This window comes from Bubalus kerabau, chromosome 3 (assembly GCF_029407905.1).
Source record: "Bubalus kerabau isolate K-KA32 ecotype Philippines breed swamp buffalo chromosome 3, PCC_UOA_SB_1v2, whole genome shotgun sequence".
Classification (NCBI taxonomy): domain Eukaryota; kingdom Metazoa; phylum Chordata; class Mammalia; order Artiodactyla; family Bovidae; genus Bubalus; species Bubalus kerabau.
This window is the reverse complement of record NC_073626.1, coordinates 80,036,660-80,054,323: the sequence shown is the minus strand read 5'-3', so window position 1 is coordinate 80,054,323 and position 17,664 is coordinate 80,036,660. Positions and strand designations below refer to the sequence as shown.

At 35.2% G+C, this 17,664-nt stretch overlaps 1 protein-coding gene across 1 annotated transcript in view; it reads left to right on the top strand.

Moving 5' to 3' along the window:
• Positions 1 to 17,664, top strand: part of UBR3 (ubiquitin protein ligase E3 component n-recognin 3) — a 197,628-nt gene that overhangs the window by 66,998 nt on the left and 112,966 nt on the right. Inside the window, exons 9-12 of the mRNA XM_055572294.1 lie at positions 5,771 to 5,950; positions 6,531 to 6,664; positions 12,808 to 12,894; positions 17,550 to 17,615. Coding sequence (XP_055428269.1) covers positions 5,771 to 5,950; positions 6,531 to 6,664; positions 12,808 to 12,894; positions 17,550 to 17,615 — 467 coding nt within the window. The remainder of the gene's footprint in view (positions 1 to 5,770; positions 5,951 to 6,530; positions 6,665 to 12,807; positions 12,895 to 17,549; positions 17,616 to 17,664) is intronic.

Below are 17,664 nucleotides of genomic sequence, written 5' to 3'. Positions count from 1 at the left end.
AGAAATTGAGTCATTTGTTGTAGAATATATAGTTAGTAGATGACAGAACCAAGAAGGACTTTGTATCTCCTGATGTCAGAATCTTTGTTCTTAGTCACAGTATAGCCTGGCCAATTTTAATAGGACTTTGTCTTCACTTGTTAGCACTTGGAGCTAAATTTAAAAAATAATAACAAACAATGCATCAAATTTAACCTTAGGACCTTTCCATTCTCTGTGAATGGGAGATCCTACGCTTGAAACGTGCCTTCTACTGTTGTCTCCTTTTGCATACCAACTCCTGTTTTCTCTTTATACTGATAGTGTCTGCCTATTCTCAGGTGCAGTACCGTAGCCTGAAAATTTGTATAGGGATCAGTGCAGGCATGATGCCTTCTATGTAATAATAACTACTAATAATGATGATAGCTCCCATCTTTTGAGCACTCACTGTATACCATGGTTTCTTTCCCAGTGCTTTAATATGTTTTATCTAATTTAACCATCAGCAATTCTGGGGAGTAGATACTGTTTTTTCCATTTTATAGGTGAGGCAACAATGAGGCAACTGTGGCTTACAAGTTGAGAAGTCAGTGATCTATGGTTTAGCTGTGAGTGTAAGTCTAGGTGTCTGACTTCAACACTCATACTCCGCCTCACTATGTACAATAACTCTGACTTCCCATTGTAAGTATAATGGGAGAATAATATATTATTTACATAAAGCAGTATACTTCCTTACCTTTTTAATGGAAATATTAAAAACTGATTTGCATTATTTTTCTATCTTTGTGTAGGATGCCCTTTTCTTTATTAGATACTTAGCTGTGTATATTCAGTTCAGTTCGGTCGCTCAGTTGTGTCCAACTCTTTGCAACCCTATGGACTGCAGCATGCCAGCTCCCTGTCCATCAGCTGTGTATATTACTCTTTTTCTTTTTTGAAGTAGTATCTGTCATCATTGAACTGTATCAATGATATTTTTATACATAGAATTATATAATTAGAAAAGGACTTTTCACAAATATAGCATTTTTAATTTATAAACTGACAAACTTGGAAAAATGAAAAGTATCTACTCTTTTCGAAAGAATTGAACCTTTTTTCTTGACTAAGTGGTTTAGCTATGCTTATTATGTACGGCTTGCGTCTTAGAGAAGAATGCTTGGGAAGAGGATGTATATGAGTCTGCCTCCATTTTTTTTTTCTAGCCAGCTTTCCTGAGAGAGTTTTTGTATTTGTTTCCTTAACTTTTAGTCACTTGTTAACCCACCTCCATCTAGTGTTTGTTTCCGTTGTTCTGTTGCTTCTCCAGAATTGTCCAGGACTCCATTAGCCACATGTCCTACTTTTCCTAGAACTGCTCCAGGTTATGCCTGTTATTTTGACATTAATTTTAATACAGTCTTTTTTACTCTCAAAAGTGTTCCAGTTTATAAAATTAATTATATGGGCACCCTTTCTATGACTACATGATAAGGCAGCTGGTGATAAAACACTGGACCTTATCTTGCTTGATTTTCATTAGCATTTCACACTGTTGATTCTCTGTTGTTTGTGTGGTGTGAAATTATTTTCTGCTTATTCTGTCAATGTTGGTGTTTCTTGGCACTTGGTCTTGCTATCTCTGTGTTTCTTACTTTTCCCGTATTTTCTGAAATTGTATTACATAGTCTTCATTGCTTTCTATGTATACTTTCTTCTATTAGTCTGTCCTGAAAATTCTTATGCAGATTGAATATTCCAAAAGCTAAATAGCTACAAGTAGCATTGCTAAGATCTTTAAATATAAATGTATTTTTTCTGGCAACAAACTACATAATTTCTAAGCCAAGTCTAACACTATCTTTAGCTCCAATGCTGTTTTTGTTTCCTCTTTCTAAAGTATGTAACATTTCATGGTACATATTTACTGGTTTTCTAAGAACACCATATGTTTTTCTTGTTTTTACATGAAGAGTATTGGAATGAGCTTTAAATATATTGAATTAGCTAGAGATATTACCCAAGTTCTCTATGCTTTTTAGTTTGTAACAGCCTCTGTTTAGCCTTTGTATGCATTGTCGTTAGACAGTGTTTGAAAATTTTGTCTATACTGTTAGTAAATGTAGGAGCTGATACAATGAGTATTCATTCACATGGCCACAGCAATAACTGAAGATTAAAAGGAAAAAGCCTCTAGTAGTACCTGACCCCTTCCTTATACTTTTACTTTCTTATACTTTTCCATATCCCTGAAATTTTACAGTTTGTTCTGTGAAATTGTCTGTGTAGAATGGAACTTTAAACCATGTGTTGCATAACTGTAGTAATGTCTATAGTTGCTCATAATGCCAGATTGATCATCCTTCCTGAATATCATATTATTTATTGAACTATATTCTTTGGATGTCTGCAGGCACCTCACACACACAATGTCAACATCAAAAACTCATTCTCTGTCTATGAGGTTCTGCTTCTTTCCTATTACCTGCATGTGTGTGTCTATAAGTTTGTGTGTGTTAGTGCTCAGGTTGCTGTTTTGGCACCACACTAACCATCTACAGAGCTGCCCAACCTAAAACCTAGGAGTCAGTTTTGACTTCTTACTCTTTGTAGATATAGTGACCATCACCAGGTCTGTCATTTAAATCCTTCTAAATATATTAGAATAACCAGTTCTTTTCATCTCTGCTCTTTATGCCAGTACCGTAGTTCAAGCCATTGCCATCTCTAGGCCTTCTATTACTAGTCATCAGCACTCTTCTATAATCACTCTCCACACTAAACATCTATTCATGTCCTCTCTTGCTTAAAACCCCCTCTGTGGCTTGCCATTCTTGTCTCATGAACTGCAAACTCCTAAAGCTGATTTATAAGGCCATCTAGACTCACTGGTGCCACTTAACCTCTGCATTCTTTGTCCAGTAGTTCCAGTCTTTTTTATACTGCTTCCTCTACCTAGAATACCTTTTCCTCCTCGTGTCTAGTTTGTTTGGCTAATCACAATTTCTACATCATTCTGTAGAATGATGTATAATCTCAGTATAAACATCACTTCATCAGGAAACTCTTTTTCCTAAATTGTAGACCAGCTTTATTTGTTCTTAGGACTTCTTGTACTCTTTCTATTACAGCCCTACCATGCTGTATCTTCTTATATTAATCTCAGCAGAGAAAGAGACGGTATAAAATCTTGATTTACTTTCCACTTTATTTTCAGAGCTTACTAGAATGCTGGGCTCTCGGTAGGAACTCAGTAAATATTTGTTGCTGAGTGACTGCAAGGAGATCCAACCAGTCCATTCTAAAGGAGATCAGTCCTGGGTGTTCTTTGGAAGGAATGATGCTAAAGCTGAAACTCCAGTACTTTGGCCACCTCATGCGAAGAGTTGACACTCTGATGCTGGGAGGGATTGGGGGCAGGAGGAGAAGGGGACGACAGAGGATGAGATGGCTGGATGGCATCACCAACTCGATGGACGTGAGTTTGAGTGAACTCCGGGAGTTGGTGATGGACAGGGAGGCCTGGCGTGCTGCGATTCATGGGGTCGCAATGAGTCGGACACGACTGAGTGACTGAACTGAACTGAATATCATCTAACACTGAATCACTGCTGTCTCTGTATCTATATTTGGAAAAGTATCAGTTGGATAAAAATAGAAGTTCTAGTCATTTTGTTTCATTATAGATTCCAAGGTATTTTTCACAAGGACAGTAGTGTATTTAAAGCAGTGTCAGGAAAATGGTGATTTTGATTAATTGTATTTTGCTTGTTCATCCTCTGATTTCAATTAAACAGTGATTCTCAATGTTTATAAAAGTTAAAAAAATCTTGGCATCCCTAAGCACTGTCCCATCAAAATCAACTGCTCACTCACTTATAATGGCTGTAGTTGTCAGAGAACATTTCCAGATCTTCAGTTCAGTCGCTCAGTCGTGTCTGACTCTTTGTGATCCCATGAACTGCAGCATGCCAGGCCTCCCTGTCCATCACCAACTCCCGGAGTTTACTCAAACTCATGTCCATTGAGTCGGTGGTGCCATCCAGCGGTCTCATCCTCCGTCGTCCCCTTCTCTTTCAGCCCTCAATCTTTTCCAGAATCAGGGTCTTTTCAAATGAGTCAGCTCTTTGCATCAGGTGGCCAAAGTACTGGAGTTTCAGCTTCAACATTAGTCCTTCCTACGAACACCCAGGACTGATCTCCTTTAGGATGGACGAGTTGGATCTCCTTGCAGTCCAAGGGACTCTCAAGAGTCTTCTCCAACACCACAGTTCAAAAGCATCAATTCTTTGGTGCTCAGCTTTCTTTATAGTCCAAGTCTCATATCCATACATGACCACTGGAAAAACCATAGCCTTGACTAGACGGACCTTTGTTGGCAAAGTAATGTCTCTGCTTTTTAATATGCTATCTAGGTTGGTCATAACTTTCCTTCCAATGAGTAAACGTCTTTTAATTTCATGGCTGCAATCACCATCTGCAGTGATTTTGGAGCACCCCAAAATAAAGTCTGTCACTGTTTCCAAATCTTAGGTGTGGGTAATTTGTAAACCTCCCTTATCTCCATTTCCTCATTCAGCTATACCCTCTCTCATTCTATTGTGGGTCCTGTTTCATATGTTGTTAAGTTTGAGTTCGGTAAAATAATTTTATGGAATGAAACCTAAATTTAATTTATAGAAATATGGAGTCCAGTAGAAGCCCTCTTCACTGATGAGTTTGACAATAGGGTGGTTAGTTAGAAAGTTGATTAGAGTGAGGAATTGTTAAAAAATGATACATAGATATCTGAAACAGAGGATTTTAACTTAAATCATAAGAATGGTTGTTTGTTCTCCAGTTTTTTCATTTTGGGCAAAGCATTTGTAAGTTATTGTATTCTTTACTGGAATTCTCTTTTATCCTTCTTGTATATACTACATTTGTAAAGCAGCACCTGTGATTTCCATTTTCAGTTTCTTTAAAGTAGAATAAGATCATAAAAATTTTTATGAAACAGTCTGAGTTTTGAAAATCTTCTGTACTCTTATGATTTTTCTCCTCCAAGATTTTCTTAAGCACTTTTATTGTCTTTCAAAAGTTTATGATCCAGTTTTTATAATAGCTGTATTTATGCATTCGCATTTTATCAGATTATATACTTGTGATTTAAATTTTATGATTATAATACAAAGAACAATTAGTATGAACAGAAACGAAAACAGACTCTGGATAAGCATATACCTTGGGTCTTGTGTAGTCTGGAATAGGCTCAACTTTGAGCATTCTGTGTGTTATGGGTATTAATGTGTTTTACAGTAGGAATGGGGGGCTTGTTTGTCCAGTGAATCAGTTAAGCTGGAATAGGGAAATAGGTCAAGAGAGCTAATACATACATGCTATAACTTCTAATAGTAAAGATTTTATACAAGCCTAATCCTCCCCATCGCTTCCTTCCAATGATGTGTTTAAACTTTGAGGCTTTTTTTTTTAGGCTTAAGAAGTTTATGTATGTATTTTATAGTTTCATAACTCAATTTCGTGTAATATGTTTTGACAGGTAGTAATAATAATTGTAATGATGTGCTAAGTGTTATGTTAATGTTTCATTTAATTGCCTTAATATATGTGTTTTTTCCCCATTTTTATAGGTGAGGAAATTGATTCAGAGTTATGTAATATACCTGAAGCCATATAGGTATTAAATGTCAGGTTGGGGTTTGAATTTAGGTGACTCTGATTCTAAAATATATAATCTTTATCTTTGATAAGGCTATTTTTTTTTAAGCTGATTTTTTTTGGGTGTATGTGTTTGTGTCTGTTTTAGATGAAGAAAATAGTTTACACGTTGTAGTGAATTGTGGAGAAGCATTGCTGAAGAATAACACTTATTGGCCTCTTGTCAGTGATTTTATTAATATCCTTTCTCATCAAAGTGTGGCTAAGAGATTTTTGGAGGACCATGGTTTGTTAGTGACATGGATGAACTTTGTATCTTTCTTTCAAGGTATGAATTTCAGTTTTTTTCTTATTTATTTATTTTTAGTTTGCAAAATTACTAATAGTAAACTATCAGACACTAATTAAAGGATAATAAATAGCACATCATTCAGTTACATGTGAAATGTCTCATTTTAATTGATATTTGTAAGTATTTAATAAAGTGCTCATGAAACATATCAGAGTTATGAAAAAAGTCAAACTATTATATAGGAAATAGCAGTGTAATTTTAAAAAGCATTTTAAAGCATTAATCTAGAAATTTTCTTATAAGAAAGATTGTTAACACTTCCATAAAAAGTTCAACCAGTGCCAATTAAAATAGTTTTGAGTTTATTTAATATATTCAATTATGTAAGAAAGAGATAATTCACAAAATGTTTTTAAGAAAGTCTAGTTTATAAAGAATTCCGAAAGGACCAGACTATTTTATTTTTAATAATTTATTAATTTCTGTACATATTTTGTCATTTATGCCATTTGTGAACATTAAAATCTGTTTGGTATGAGGAAGTATTTTACTTAATTTTGAGTGTAGGTGTTTGTTTCCATTCGGCATGGTTTATATCTGTTTTAATTTTTGTCAGGTATGAACTTAAATAAGCGAGAACTAAATGAGCATGTGGAGTTTGAATCTCAGACCTACTATGCTGCCTTTGCTGCTGAACTTGAAGCCTGTGCACAGCCAATGTGGGGACTCTTATCACACTGTAAAGTTAGGGTATGTTGAAAATATTTTTGTTAATTTCTGTATTTACCTTTAAAATAATTTTAAGAAGAAGATTTGTGGAAACATTGACTTGTTTACTTGTATGTAATAATATGCAGTGTTTAATTTTGAATTCAGCTCTGTGAAAGTTGACCTAAGACAGTAATTATTATTCCTAGGTAGGTTGGACTTGATTTATGTAAATGAATTATCAGATCTTTCTAGCCTTCCCTTACTGTAAATAGTCTTTGTAGCTTCACATTCATCTTATCCATTATCAGTTAGTTACCTAATGTTTCTTATCTTTCAAGGGATGAGGATAAACTGCAATAAAGTTTACACTTTTAAGATTCCAAGAACAAAATCAATATACATTTCATACAATTCCTGTTTGTTTGTGAAAAGAACCTAAGAGTATATAACAACAACATAAATTCTTATAATTGGTTAAGAAACGTGAAGTCCCGTCTGACTCTTTGAGACCCCATAGACTGTAGCCTACTAGGCTTCTCAGTCCATGGAATTTTCCAGGCAAGAGTACCAGAGTGGGTTGCCATTTCCTTCTCCAGGGGATCTTCCCAACCCAGGGATCAAACCCGGGTCTCCCACACTGCAGGCAGGTGCTTTACCGTCTGAGCCACCAGGGAAGCCCAGCTCACTTATAATTGCATGTGTTTTTGTTTTTCTATAAAAATACATATATTTACCTTTGCATTTTAAAGTATTGGTTTGATGGGTCTCCAGAATCCTTGGATAGTTCAGAAAAATGTTATCTCCTGGCCCTATGAAACTAAGGACTTAAGATTTTGCTGTATGGATCCCGTGAAGTCCTACCTGCTAGCCTGTACCAGTAAGCATGCTGCAAAAGATTGTATAGTGCTTTTGGTTCTGCCTCTTTCAACTTAGGTGACTTGGTCAACTCATTTAAAACTATTTGAACTTCTCAGACTTTTTCTTTTAAAAACCTAAAGGGAACAAAACAGAAATGGGACAGCAAAGCCTGCTCTTACTCACAGGGTTATTATGAGACTCTTCTACATATATTCTTTAAATGTATGTGTTTCTTTAAGTGGCTTTCTATTTTCTCTCATGACTCCAGCTTTCTCTTAATACAGATGACTCACAACTTTGTTACAGGCTAGCCAGGTTCAAATTTCCAATAGCTCTGGCTATTCAGTGTAGAATGTCAGAATATTCTGGTATTCTCCTTATAGGTACATGAGTTTTCTCAGGTTCCTAACTAACTTTTTAAAAACATGTGTCTATACTGTGTCCTTTATGTCATTTTATGTATGGTGTTATAAATGATGCAGCTTTCCAATATAGAAACCTCCCCAGCTGTGTTCAAACTATAATCAGATACCGTGAATTCTCTCTTTTGTCCAGAAATGTCTCTCTCTACCACTTCTTTCCTCTGTTTTATTTATGTCAGTATTTAAAAAATCTGGGTTGTTAAGGTAACTTCTTAACTGATTTTCTGCCTCTAGAGTCTTCCTACTCTAGTCTTTCCTAATATCTAAGTTACTTCTGAGCTCTGTGCTTATTTCTCCTTTGCTTAAAAATCATTCACATTCCTTTCTGTCTGCAGGATAGTGTCCATATTTCCTGTAGAGGAATTTAAGAACTTCCACAATTTGTCTTCAATGTATTTGTCATAATTTGCCTTCCTATACCCCATCTACCTCCATGCCTTCATTGGCTTGATTACTATTCCTCAGCATGCAGTTCCTTTCTTGATTTCAGTGCTTTTGTTCAAATTAGTCCTTTTTTTTTTTTTTTTTTTTGACATATGCACTCATTCTTTCTGCTTAGTCCAGTGCTTCTCTTATATGAGAATCATCTGGGAAGCTTAAAAAATATATGTGCTTAAGTGTCACTGCTACAGATTTTGACTTGTTTGGTGTACAGCAGGATCTTGGCAGCAGTTCTAACTGGAATGAAAAGCCATTAGTATTAGCTTTTCAGAGGTTGTATTCAAAGACTCAGCTGACATGTAATCTGCTCATTTTAACTTCTTTCAGATTTATGATTCTAGTCTATGTTTTTATAGTACCTCCTTTAATCTCCATTATAGCATTTATTAAAAAAAAAAAACCCTGTCATCTAATATGAGATTTGTTTGTTCATTTATTTGAAAAAAAAAAGAAGTCTGTTGAACGCTGTTCTATGCCAGATGCTATCTAGATGTTTGGGTTTTGGGTGTCAGACAAATCAAATAGATGTGGTTCTTGCTCTATGGAGCAGTCTAGTAGCAGAGATAGACATTAAGTAAGTAAGCACGTAGACTTGTTTTGTAAGCGTTTGTAAATATTCTACAGGAAAATATCAGGTTACTGTGAGAATGTTGAGTGTGGAGACTGATGGATTTGAGGATCAGGGAAGGCCTTTTTGAAGAAAGAATATGAAGAAGCCAGCTATATGAATAAAAGTGGGATTAGGGCTGGTAGTAGGGGAGATGGTATGAAATAACCTACCCCCAATAAGAAAGTAATTGGTCTTTGTAAGGAGTTTGTGGCTGGAGCCAGAGAATAAGATGGAATTGGAGAGATAGGCAGAGAGTAGATTATTAATGCAGGTTCTTATAGATCATGTTAATAAGCCTTGGATTTAATTTTAAGGAGAAGCCAGTGAATATTTTAAAGTAGGGGTTTGATGTGATCAGACTTATATTTAAAAGTTCCTTCTGTTTGTTTGGAAAGACTGGATTGAGGAGAGTATGGGGAGCATCAAGACTAGTAGCAAATAGACCAGTTAAGATGCTGTGGTAATATTCTAGAAATTTCAGGTTTGAAATTCAAGGTGTATTAAAGGTGCATTTTGAATGTTAAAGATGTATTTTCAAGGTAGAACCAAAAGGGCTGGTGATGGAGTGTATGTTATTGATGAGTTAGATAAATTTTTGAGTAGCTATATATGGAGATAATTTTACAGAGGTGAAAAAGATAATAGAAAAGCAGGTTTAAAGTTTTCAGAGTTAGATATATTAAGTTTGAGATGCCTCTGAAACATCCAAGTGGAAATAGTGAATAAGCAGTTGGATATATGAGTTTTGTACTCAAAGAAGTCTGGGCTAGGGTATAACTTTTAGACCCTTGGGAATAAAAATGGCATTTACTGCCAGGGGATGGAATGCAGTCAAGTTGGGAGAAAAGGGAAATGGACTTTGAAGAAAAAGTTAACATTTAAATGTCAGGAAGGGAAAGGAGAAAAAAACAGAAGAGTGCAGCATCATATAAGCCAACAGAAAAGATGCTGCCTTTGGAGAGAGGATTGATCTGATGTTGATATCAAAAGATCAGTATTTTAGGAAGATTATTCTGACAACTGTTTAGGATGCATTTGGATTATAAGACTGAAGCTATGTTTCTGTGATGAAGAGAAATCATTATTTTCAGGCAGTAGTAATTTTTCATTTTTTTTTTTTTCCCGTAATTTTTCATTTTTGAAGGCCAGGATTTCATTGTATTTTGGGTCCCTTAATCTAAGAAGTGAAGATGACAGAGAGAAAAATGAGCTCATGTTATCTTGTAATACTTAAGAGAGGAGTTTGTCAGCTAAAGGGACATCTGGGTCCTAGATAAGATGTTCTCTTATTGAGAGCCTATACTATGCCAGACTTTATTCTTATACTATATTCCTTATGTTATGTTCTTATCTAATCTTCATAGCATCTCTTAAAAGTAGCAAGTATCATCCCTTTTTTTTTCAGAGGTTGAACAACTCATCCACATTTACACAACTACAAGTAGAAGCTTGAGTTTGAAAACAAATCCATCTGATTTCAGAACCAGTGCTTTTTATCACTTTGCTATAATTGTCTCTTAAAGAGGAATGTCTAGAGTTTTTAGTGGCAGTGTTGTGAGGTTTTAGAACTGTAAACTAGAAAAAAAAAGTATTTGAAAATCTGTTTCTTTATATTTTTTAATTATAAAATGTAAAACTAAAGGATTAGCAATAAAAAAGGAAACTTCACCTGATAGCTTACTTTCTTTGTATGATTGCCTTGTATGCTATTTGGTTCTTAAAAGTGCTAAGGGATCATTGAACAAGTAATACTAAATTAATAATAGATAGCTTGGATAAAGGGATGGCGCATTTCTAGAATGTCACTAGTTTTTGCTTTCTAAACGAGAACAAATAAGCTGTGAAATTTCCATCTAGTGGCAAGCTTTAGATTACTGCAAGCTAGACACAAGTTGAGTCTGGGCATGACTCTTTGGAGCACTTAACCAGCACTTGTCAGATGCTAGAGCGTGACATAGAGCGTTGTAAGCTCATTGTTTTCATTTGCTTCTTCACAACAGTGACCTGTTTGACAGTGATGGTACCTTTTGTTGACATTGATGCCCTAAAATGTTTTTCTAAAAAAACTTTTTATTGAGATAAAATTATCATAACATGAAGTTCCCCATTTTAATCTTCTTAAACCATACAGTTAAGTAGTTGATAGTATATTCACAGAGTTGTGCTGCTGTCACCACTAATTCCAGAACATTTTTCACCCTGTGCCCCTACCCCCTGCCAAAAAAGAAAACTCAGCCTCTCAGTTCCAACCTTGTCTCATTTCCTGGAAGCCACTAATCTCCTAAATAGTATTCCATAGCATAGGTATATCAGACTAATTTGTCCATTCATGGGTTGATTTCAGTTTTGGGCTGCTGTTGGTAATGTTGCTGTGAACATTTGTATAGGTTTTTGTGTAAATACATGTTTTCAACTCTCTTGGGTATATGAGAGTAGACTTGCTTGGTCATGTGGTAACTCTGTGGGCTTCCCTGGTGACTCAGCTAGTAAAGAATCCACCTGCAGTGCGAAAGACCTGGGTTCTATCCCTGGGTTGGGAAGATGCGCTGGAGAAGGGAACGGCTCCCCACTCCAGTATTCTGGCCTGGAGAATTCCATGGACCATATAGTCCACGGGGTCGCAAAGAGTCGGACATGACTGAGCACCTTTCATTTTCACTTTCATGGTAACTCTGTTTAACTTAAAAACGGCTGCACCATTTTATATTTCTACCAGCTATGTATGAGAGTTTGTTGCTCTATATTCTTGCCAACACTTATTTTACATTTAAAAAATTATAACCATCCAAGTAGGTATAAAGTGGTATCTCATTGTGACTTTGATTTGCATTTTCCTAATGACTGATAGTGTTGGCATCTTTTCTTGTGCTTATTCGTCATTTGTAGATCCTCTTTGGAGAAATGTCTATTCAAATCCTTTGCCTACTTTTTTAAAGAGAGGCTATCATGATTTATTTTTCCATGTAACTTAATACTTTCCCATTTCACTGAATCAATTTCTCCATAAAACATTACAATATTCTTTCGTGTGTGTGTGCTAAGTCACTTCACTCATGTCCGACTCTTTGCCACCCTATGAACTGTAGCCTGCCAGGCTCCTTTGTCCAAGGGATTCTGTAGGGAAGAATACTGGAACGGGTTGCCATGCCCTCCCCCAAGAGATTTTCCCGACCCTGAGTCGAACTTGAGTCTCTTTACATTTCTTGCACTGGCAGGCAGGTTCTTTACCACTAGCGCCACCCAGGAAGCCCACAATATTCTTCCACAGTACCCTTATTTTAAGGGGAACATAGTCGTTTGCAAGCTAAGATATTCACAGGCTGTTTATAGAACTCATATGTTCTGCCCTCTTTTTTTTATTGTGGCAAAATATGCATAACGTAATTTTTCTTTTTTACTGCTTTAACCCATTTTTAGGTATGCAATTCAGTGACATTAAATACATACATTCTCAGTGTTGTGCAACCATGTATTTCTGGAACTTTTATTTTTATCATTCCAAAAGAAACTCCACCCAATAATAACAGTAGGGAACTTACATTTTTAGGATCTCTTGAAATGGAATCCAATTTACATCACATAAATTTATTTCAGCTTTGATTCATTTTCAGGAATATATTATATAGAGGGTGATATATTGTGTTCTTTAATTTTTATGACTATCACTAATTGTTACTATTAGTTTGTGAAATGATTTCTTGAAATGGCAAAGGTGGTTATTTTGAAAATATGTATATTTTATTATTTTACATATATATAATACACATAACCATTTTTATACATTGCATATACTTTGAAGTTGAGCATATATATATTTATATACTGTAAATTTATAAAGCTTATTATTTTAGGAAACTCAAGAATATACCCGAAATGTTGTTAGATATTGCCTTGAAGCTCTTCAAGACTGGTTTGATGCTATTAACTTCGTAGATGAGGTATGTATATTTTTGATTATGTAAAAGCATTTAAGAAAAGAAGTGTTAGATCTCATTTAACCTTGAAAATAATGAATGTCTTTTCATGGGATAAGGGAAAGATGTCAGAATAAGCATAAAATCACTAGGCTTTACAAAAGTGGGAAGTAAGAGACCAATCATTTGTTATTTAGGGGATTCTACAGTACATAAACTGTATTCGCTTATTTCCTAGAGAAGGATATATTTTTAATGTTATTAAATGTATATTTCTCAGGAGTGAATATCGGTTTCTTTCAGGGAGGAAAAAGTGACAGTGCAAATGTGAATAGAATAGAGGAGATTGATGGGAAAGGTACCACAACTTTATTAATTGGTCAGTGTTCTGTGGGCATGAATAAAAGTAATTGTTAAATTGATAATGAACTGAGAAGAATTAAATAAAGAATTAAAGAAAAAAGAATAAAAGATTAAATAGAATTTGGGAATCAAACAATATGTCTTTACGATGTTTAAAAGTTTCTTGTTTCTTAAAGTGCTTTGACATATTTGTTTCTGAAAACAACCCTGGTTAAGTAGGGAAGATGTTATTATCCTTTCCTTTTTCATAGATGTAAAATGGAGATACAGAGATATTAAATGACTTGCCTGTAGTTTTATGGCAAACTACTAATAATTCTGGGTCCAGAGCCTACATCTCTCAACTGCTTGTCTGGTAGTATTTCAGCTATACTAGCTGTTGGCAATGGAAAGAGCTTTAGAGTTAGGCATACCTGGGTAAAAATTGTTACTCTGTTACAAATCAAATAGCTATGTCTTCTGACCATGTTTTTGTTTGTTTTAAAGCATTACCGAGTCTCTCTACTCATTTTTTTAAGATAATACTATTAGCCAATGAGGATTGACTAAGAGCCATGTATTTCATATGTGATAAATACTTGTTCTGTCAGCCTGAGAATGGAGGTCAGAAGTTATTGCAATAATCCAGCACAGATGAAGTAAATAATAATTTTTGAACTGAATTAAGACAAATCAAACAATCACTTAGAACACAGGATGGAATAAATTTTTCCAAAAGTGTAGGCCATTTAAGAATCCTGAAATTCTAAATACCATTTATGAGTGTATAGCAGAGGAACATTTATGAGTATATAGCAGAGTAGTTAGAGTCTTCTCTCATGAGAGGAAAGTAGAACATGTGTTCACCCAACAAATATTTATTGAATGTTTACTATGTTCTAAACACTGGGGATACAGTGATGAAAGGGTTCCTAATTTGAGGAAATGGAAGACAAGTAAATGGCTAATTTGATCAGAACGCTTCTGTATAAAATTCTGACCAGGGTGCTATAGGGGAGAATAGAGTGGAGCATCTCATTTACCCTGAGGGACTCAGGAAAAACTTCCTAGTAGAAATGTCATTTCAGCAAAGTCTTATGGAACGTTAATCCAGTGGGAGCAAGTGTATATAGCATTTGAGGCAAAGGGAAAAGCATATACAAAGGCTCTACTTATAGTGTATGAGTTTATATGACAATAGATAAGGCCAAAGAGTCCTATCTCTCAAGAGTTGGACAGTTAAAGGAGGTTAAAACTATAGGGAGCCATTAAAAGATGATAAATGGAGAAGTATAGGGTTAAAGTAATGTTTCAATAAGACTACCTCCTGCCAGTATGAAGATTTAATATGCATTTAAAAACAGATTTAAGTAGATGTATTAATTAAGCTTCTTTTCAAAACACTTTTAAGGCAGTCTGATTTAAAGGAGGGATACTTTATTATGAGTACAGAGAGATCGTTCAGGGATCTTATGGCATTCTGGACTTCAGGAACTGAGTGGAAAGCTGAACAAGAGCTCTTGTCTCTTGCTTTTCCTTGCTCTTTCTCCCTCATTCTTTTCTTCTCTTTCTGTAGATTGGTTTTTCTGTGCTTTTTTTTGCCTTTATTAAACATTATCTTCCTATAATTGCCTTATATTGCAGTGTCAGCCATATTTCAAGAACCTCCACAGATATCTTTAAATCCCACTTCAGTTTTCAAGTGGGAGAGAACCTCATTGCCCATGATGGGATAGGGATCCCCTGCCCTGATCTAATCAGATGTGACTACTCTAAACTTGACTGTCAGGCTCCAGTTCCTGTGTGTATGTATTTGGAAAGTGGGGAGGAAGGGTCATTCTGAGAATAAGAGGGAGGTTTGTGAGCTAGGCAGATACCACAAAAAGCTTCTTATAGAGGGTAAGGTTAGAAGCAAAGGTTAGCACTGAAATCTGGGCACTAAATGTTGAGAGCCTGAGCTAAGGTTGGTTAGAGGCAATGTGGAAAGAGAGGAAAAAGTAGAGTTAAGAGGTACTTAGGTTCAGGATGGGGAACACATGTAAACCTGTGGCGGATTCATTTTGATATTTGGCAAATCTAATACAGTTATGTAAAGTTTAAAAATAAAATAAAATTAAAAAAAAAAATAAAAATAAAATTCAAAAAAAAAAAAAGAAAATCAAACACACTTTGACGCCTTATCAAGTGGAGGAGATTCGAGAGAATCTACATTTCAGATTTGTATTACTGGGAATTTGCAGAAGAAACACTGAGAAAGATTGAGTTATAGGGCAAAGATGCTGAGTTTGGTCTGGACACAGTGTATTTGTGGTCCCCACGGGTTGTTAATTAAGTGTTGATGTTCAGTAGATAACTTGAATGTAGGGTTTGGAGTTCAGGAGTGAGATTTCTGCTGAGATTTAGTAGTCATCTTGTGTTGGCAGCCAAAGCTGTAAACTGAACAAAGTGTCTCAAATGAGAAGAGTAGAAAGCTGAGAATGGAATCTATGGAACACCTCAGTATATTTGGAAGGAGTGTTAAAAGAGTTTTTCAAGTAGCTTATTTGTGACATTGGACAAAGGGAGATTATGGAGTGTAGAACTGCAGAAGAATGTGTGTTTAGCATATGCTCAAGCCTTAAAAGACAAGATAGAGCCTATGGCTTAGCAATTAATAGAAATGTGTGTTGTGTACCGTGTTCTTTTGCTTGATCCTCACAGTTGTCCATCTGCTTATTATCTTCACTTTATGGATGAGACAGCTTAGGCATAGTGAAGTAACTTGTTCTCAGTTTTATAGCTATAGGTGGCAGAGTCAGAATTTGAATGCATGCAAACCCAGCTTTTAAGAGCCTGCTCTTCACCACTGTTCTTAATGCCTTCAAAGAAGATTGAAGGAGATTCTGATTTAGCTAGTTAGTATATGTTATGTTACTCAAAAGATGATAGTAATATAGGGCAAACTTGTTTGATTTTTATTTTTGATTATGGTGAAATGCACATAAAATTTACCACCTATTAAACCTTTTTTAAAGTATACAGTTATTCACATTGTTGTGCAACCAACCTCCAGAACTTTGTTTAGTAAAACTGAAACTCTGTTCCCAAGAAACCCAATAATCTCATTTTCCCTTACCCCCAGCCTCTGGCAGCCATCATTGTACTTTGTGTCTCTATGATATTGACTGCTTGGCATACCTAAATGAAATCATACAGTACATGTATTTTTGTGACTGGTTTATTTCACTTAGCATAATGTCTCGAAGGTTCATCCACATTGCAGCATGTGTCAGAAATTCCTTCCTTTTTCTGGAAGTCACACATTTATTAGAGCAACTTTCTGTAGATGTTTATTCACATGTTAAAGAGGATTTTATTCTCATACTGGTTTTGGAAAAAACTCTTTCATAGATGGTGACATATTTCAAATCTTTATGACTCAATATGGTACTCTATTAGCATAATTATGAGAATGTTTTGGCTAGATTTTTTTTAACAGGAGAAAACTTTACTAAAAATTTATAGAAGCATTAAAAACAAATGATACCTTTTAATGTTTCATTTTTCTTGTTTGTTTAAGAAAGACAACTATTTGTGTTTGCCCTTTAGCAATAGTGTGACCCATGGGAGTCACAGATTTAAAATACAGTTTTTATAATATCCACAAGGATATCAAAGATCTTTGGCATGTACTGTACTAAGCTTTGCTATAGAGACTGTGTGTTCACCACTGATTCGGGGAGCATCTCATCCAGCTAGGTAAGCCATTTAACTGCACTTCAGGATAGGGCTGTAGTCAGACCCTCAGATAATTCTGAATATAGCAGACTAGCTTCTCAGTTCACTACCTGTTAGCTTTAGGAAGTTATTTAAGTTTTTTAGAATTGAATTTCCCTATTCATAAAATTGAAATATTCAGACCCCATGGGGTCTCCTAGGATTAAATTAAATATGAATAAAGTGCTTATCAGCACAGTGACTGGCACACTCAGTGAATGTTAGCTGTGATTATTGTTTTTGTTATTATCATCACATTTGTTGTGCATGCATTTGAAGATTCTGAAATGGCCGACTGTAAAGGGAAACATCTTCCATCCCTTGTTCTGTACGAGATGTGTCAGAGGATTGAGTATATAGTTTGAGTATATAGTTTCTGCCTTTAAGGAACTTGCATTTGGGTCTTTAAATTGGAATAATTTTTTCTACAGTGGGTTTTTAAACTATAACTTCTAAAATCTTACTTTTTGATAAAAAAAGTGTAGGCCAGTAAATCAAGGTGGAAGTGTTGTTTTAGCATTTCAAAACCTTCTTTGAATTTGATAAAGTATTATTTGACTTTGGATTTTCTTTCTTTCCAGCCAGCACCTAACCAAGTTACTTTTCATCTGCCACTACATCGTTATTATGCTATGTTTTTGAGTAAGGTAAAAGTTTTCATTAAATACTCTGTTCATCTGTTTTTGAACATTGGGA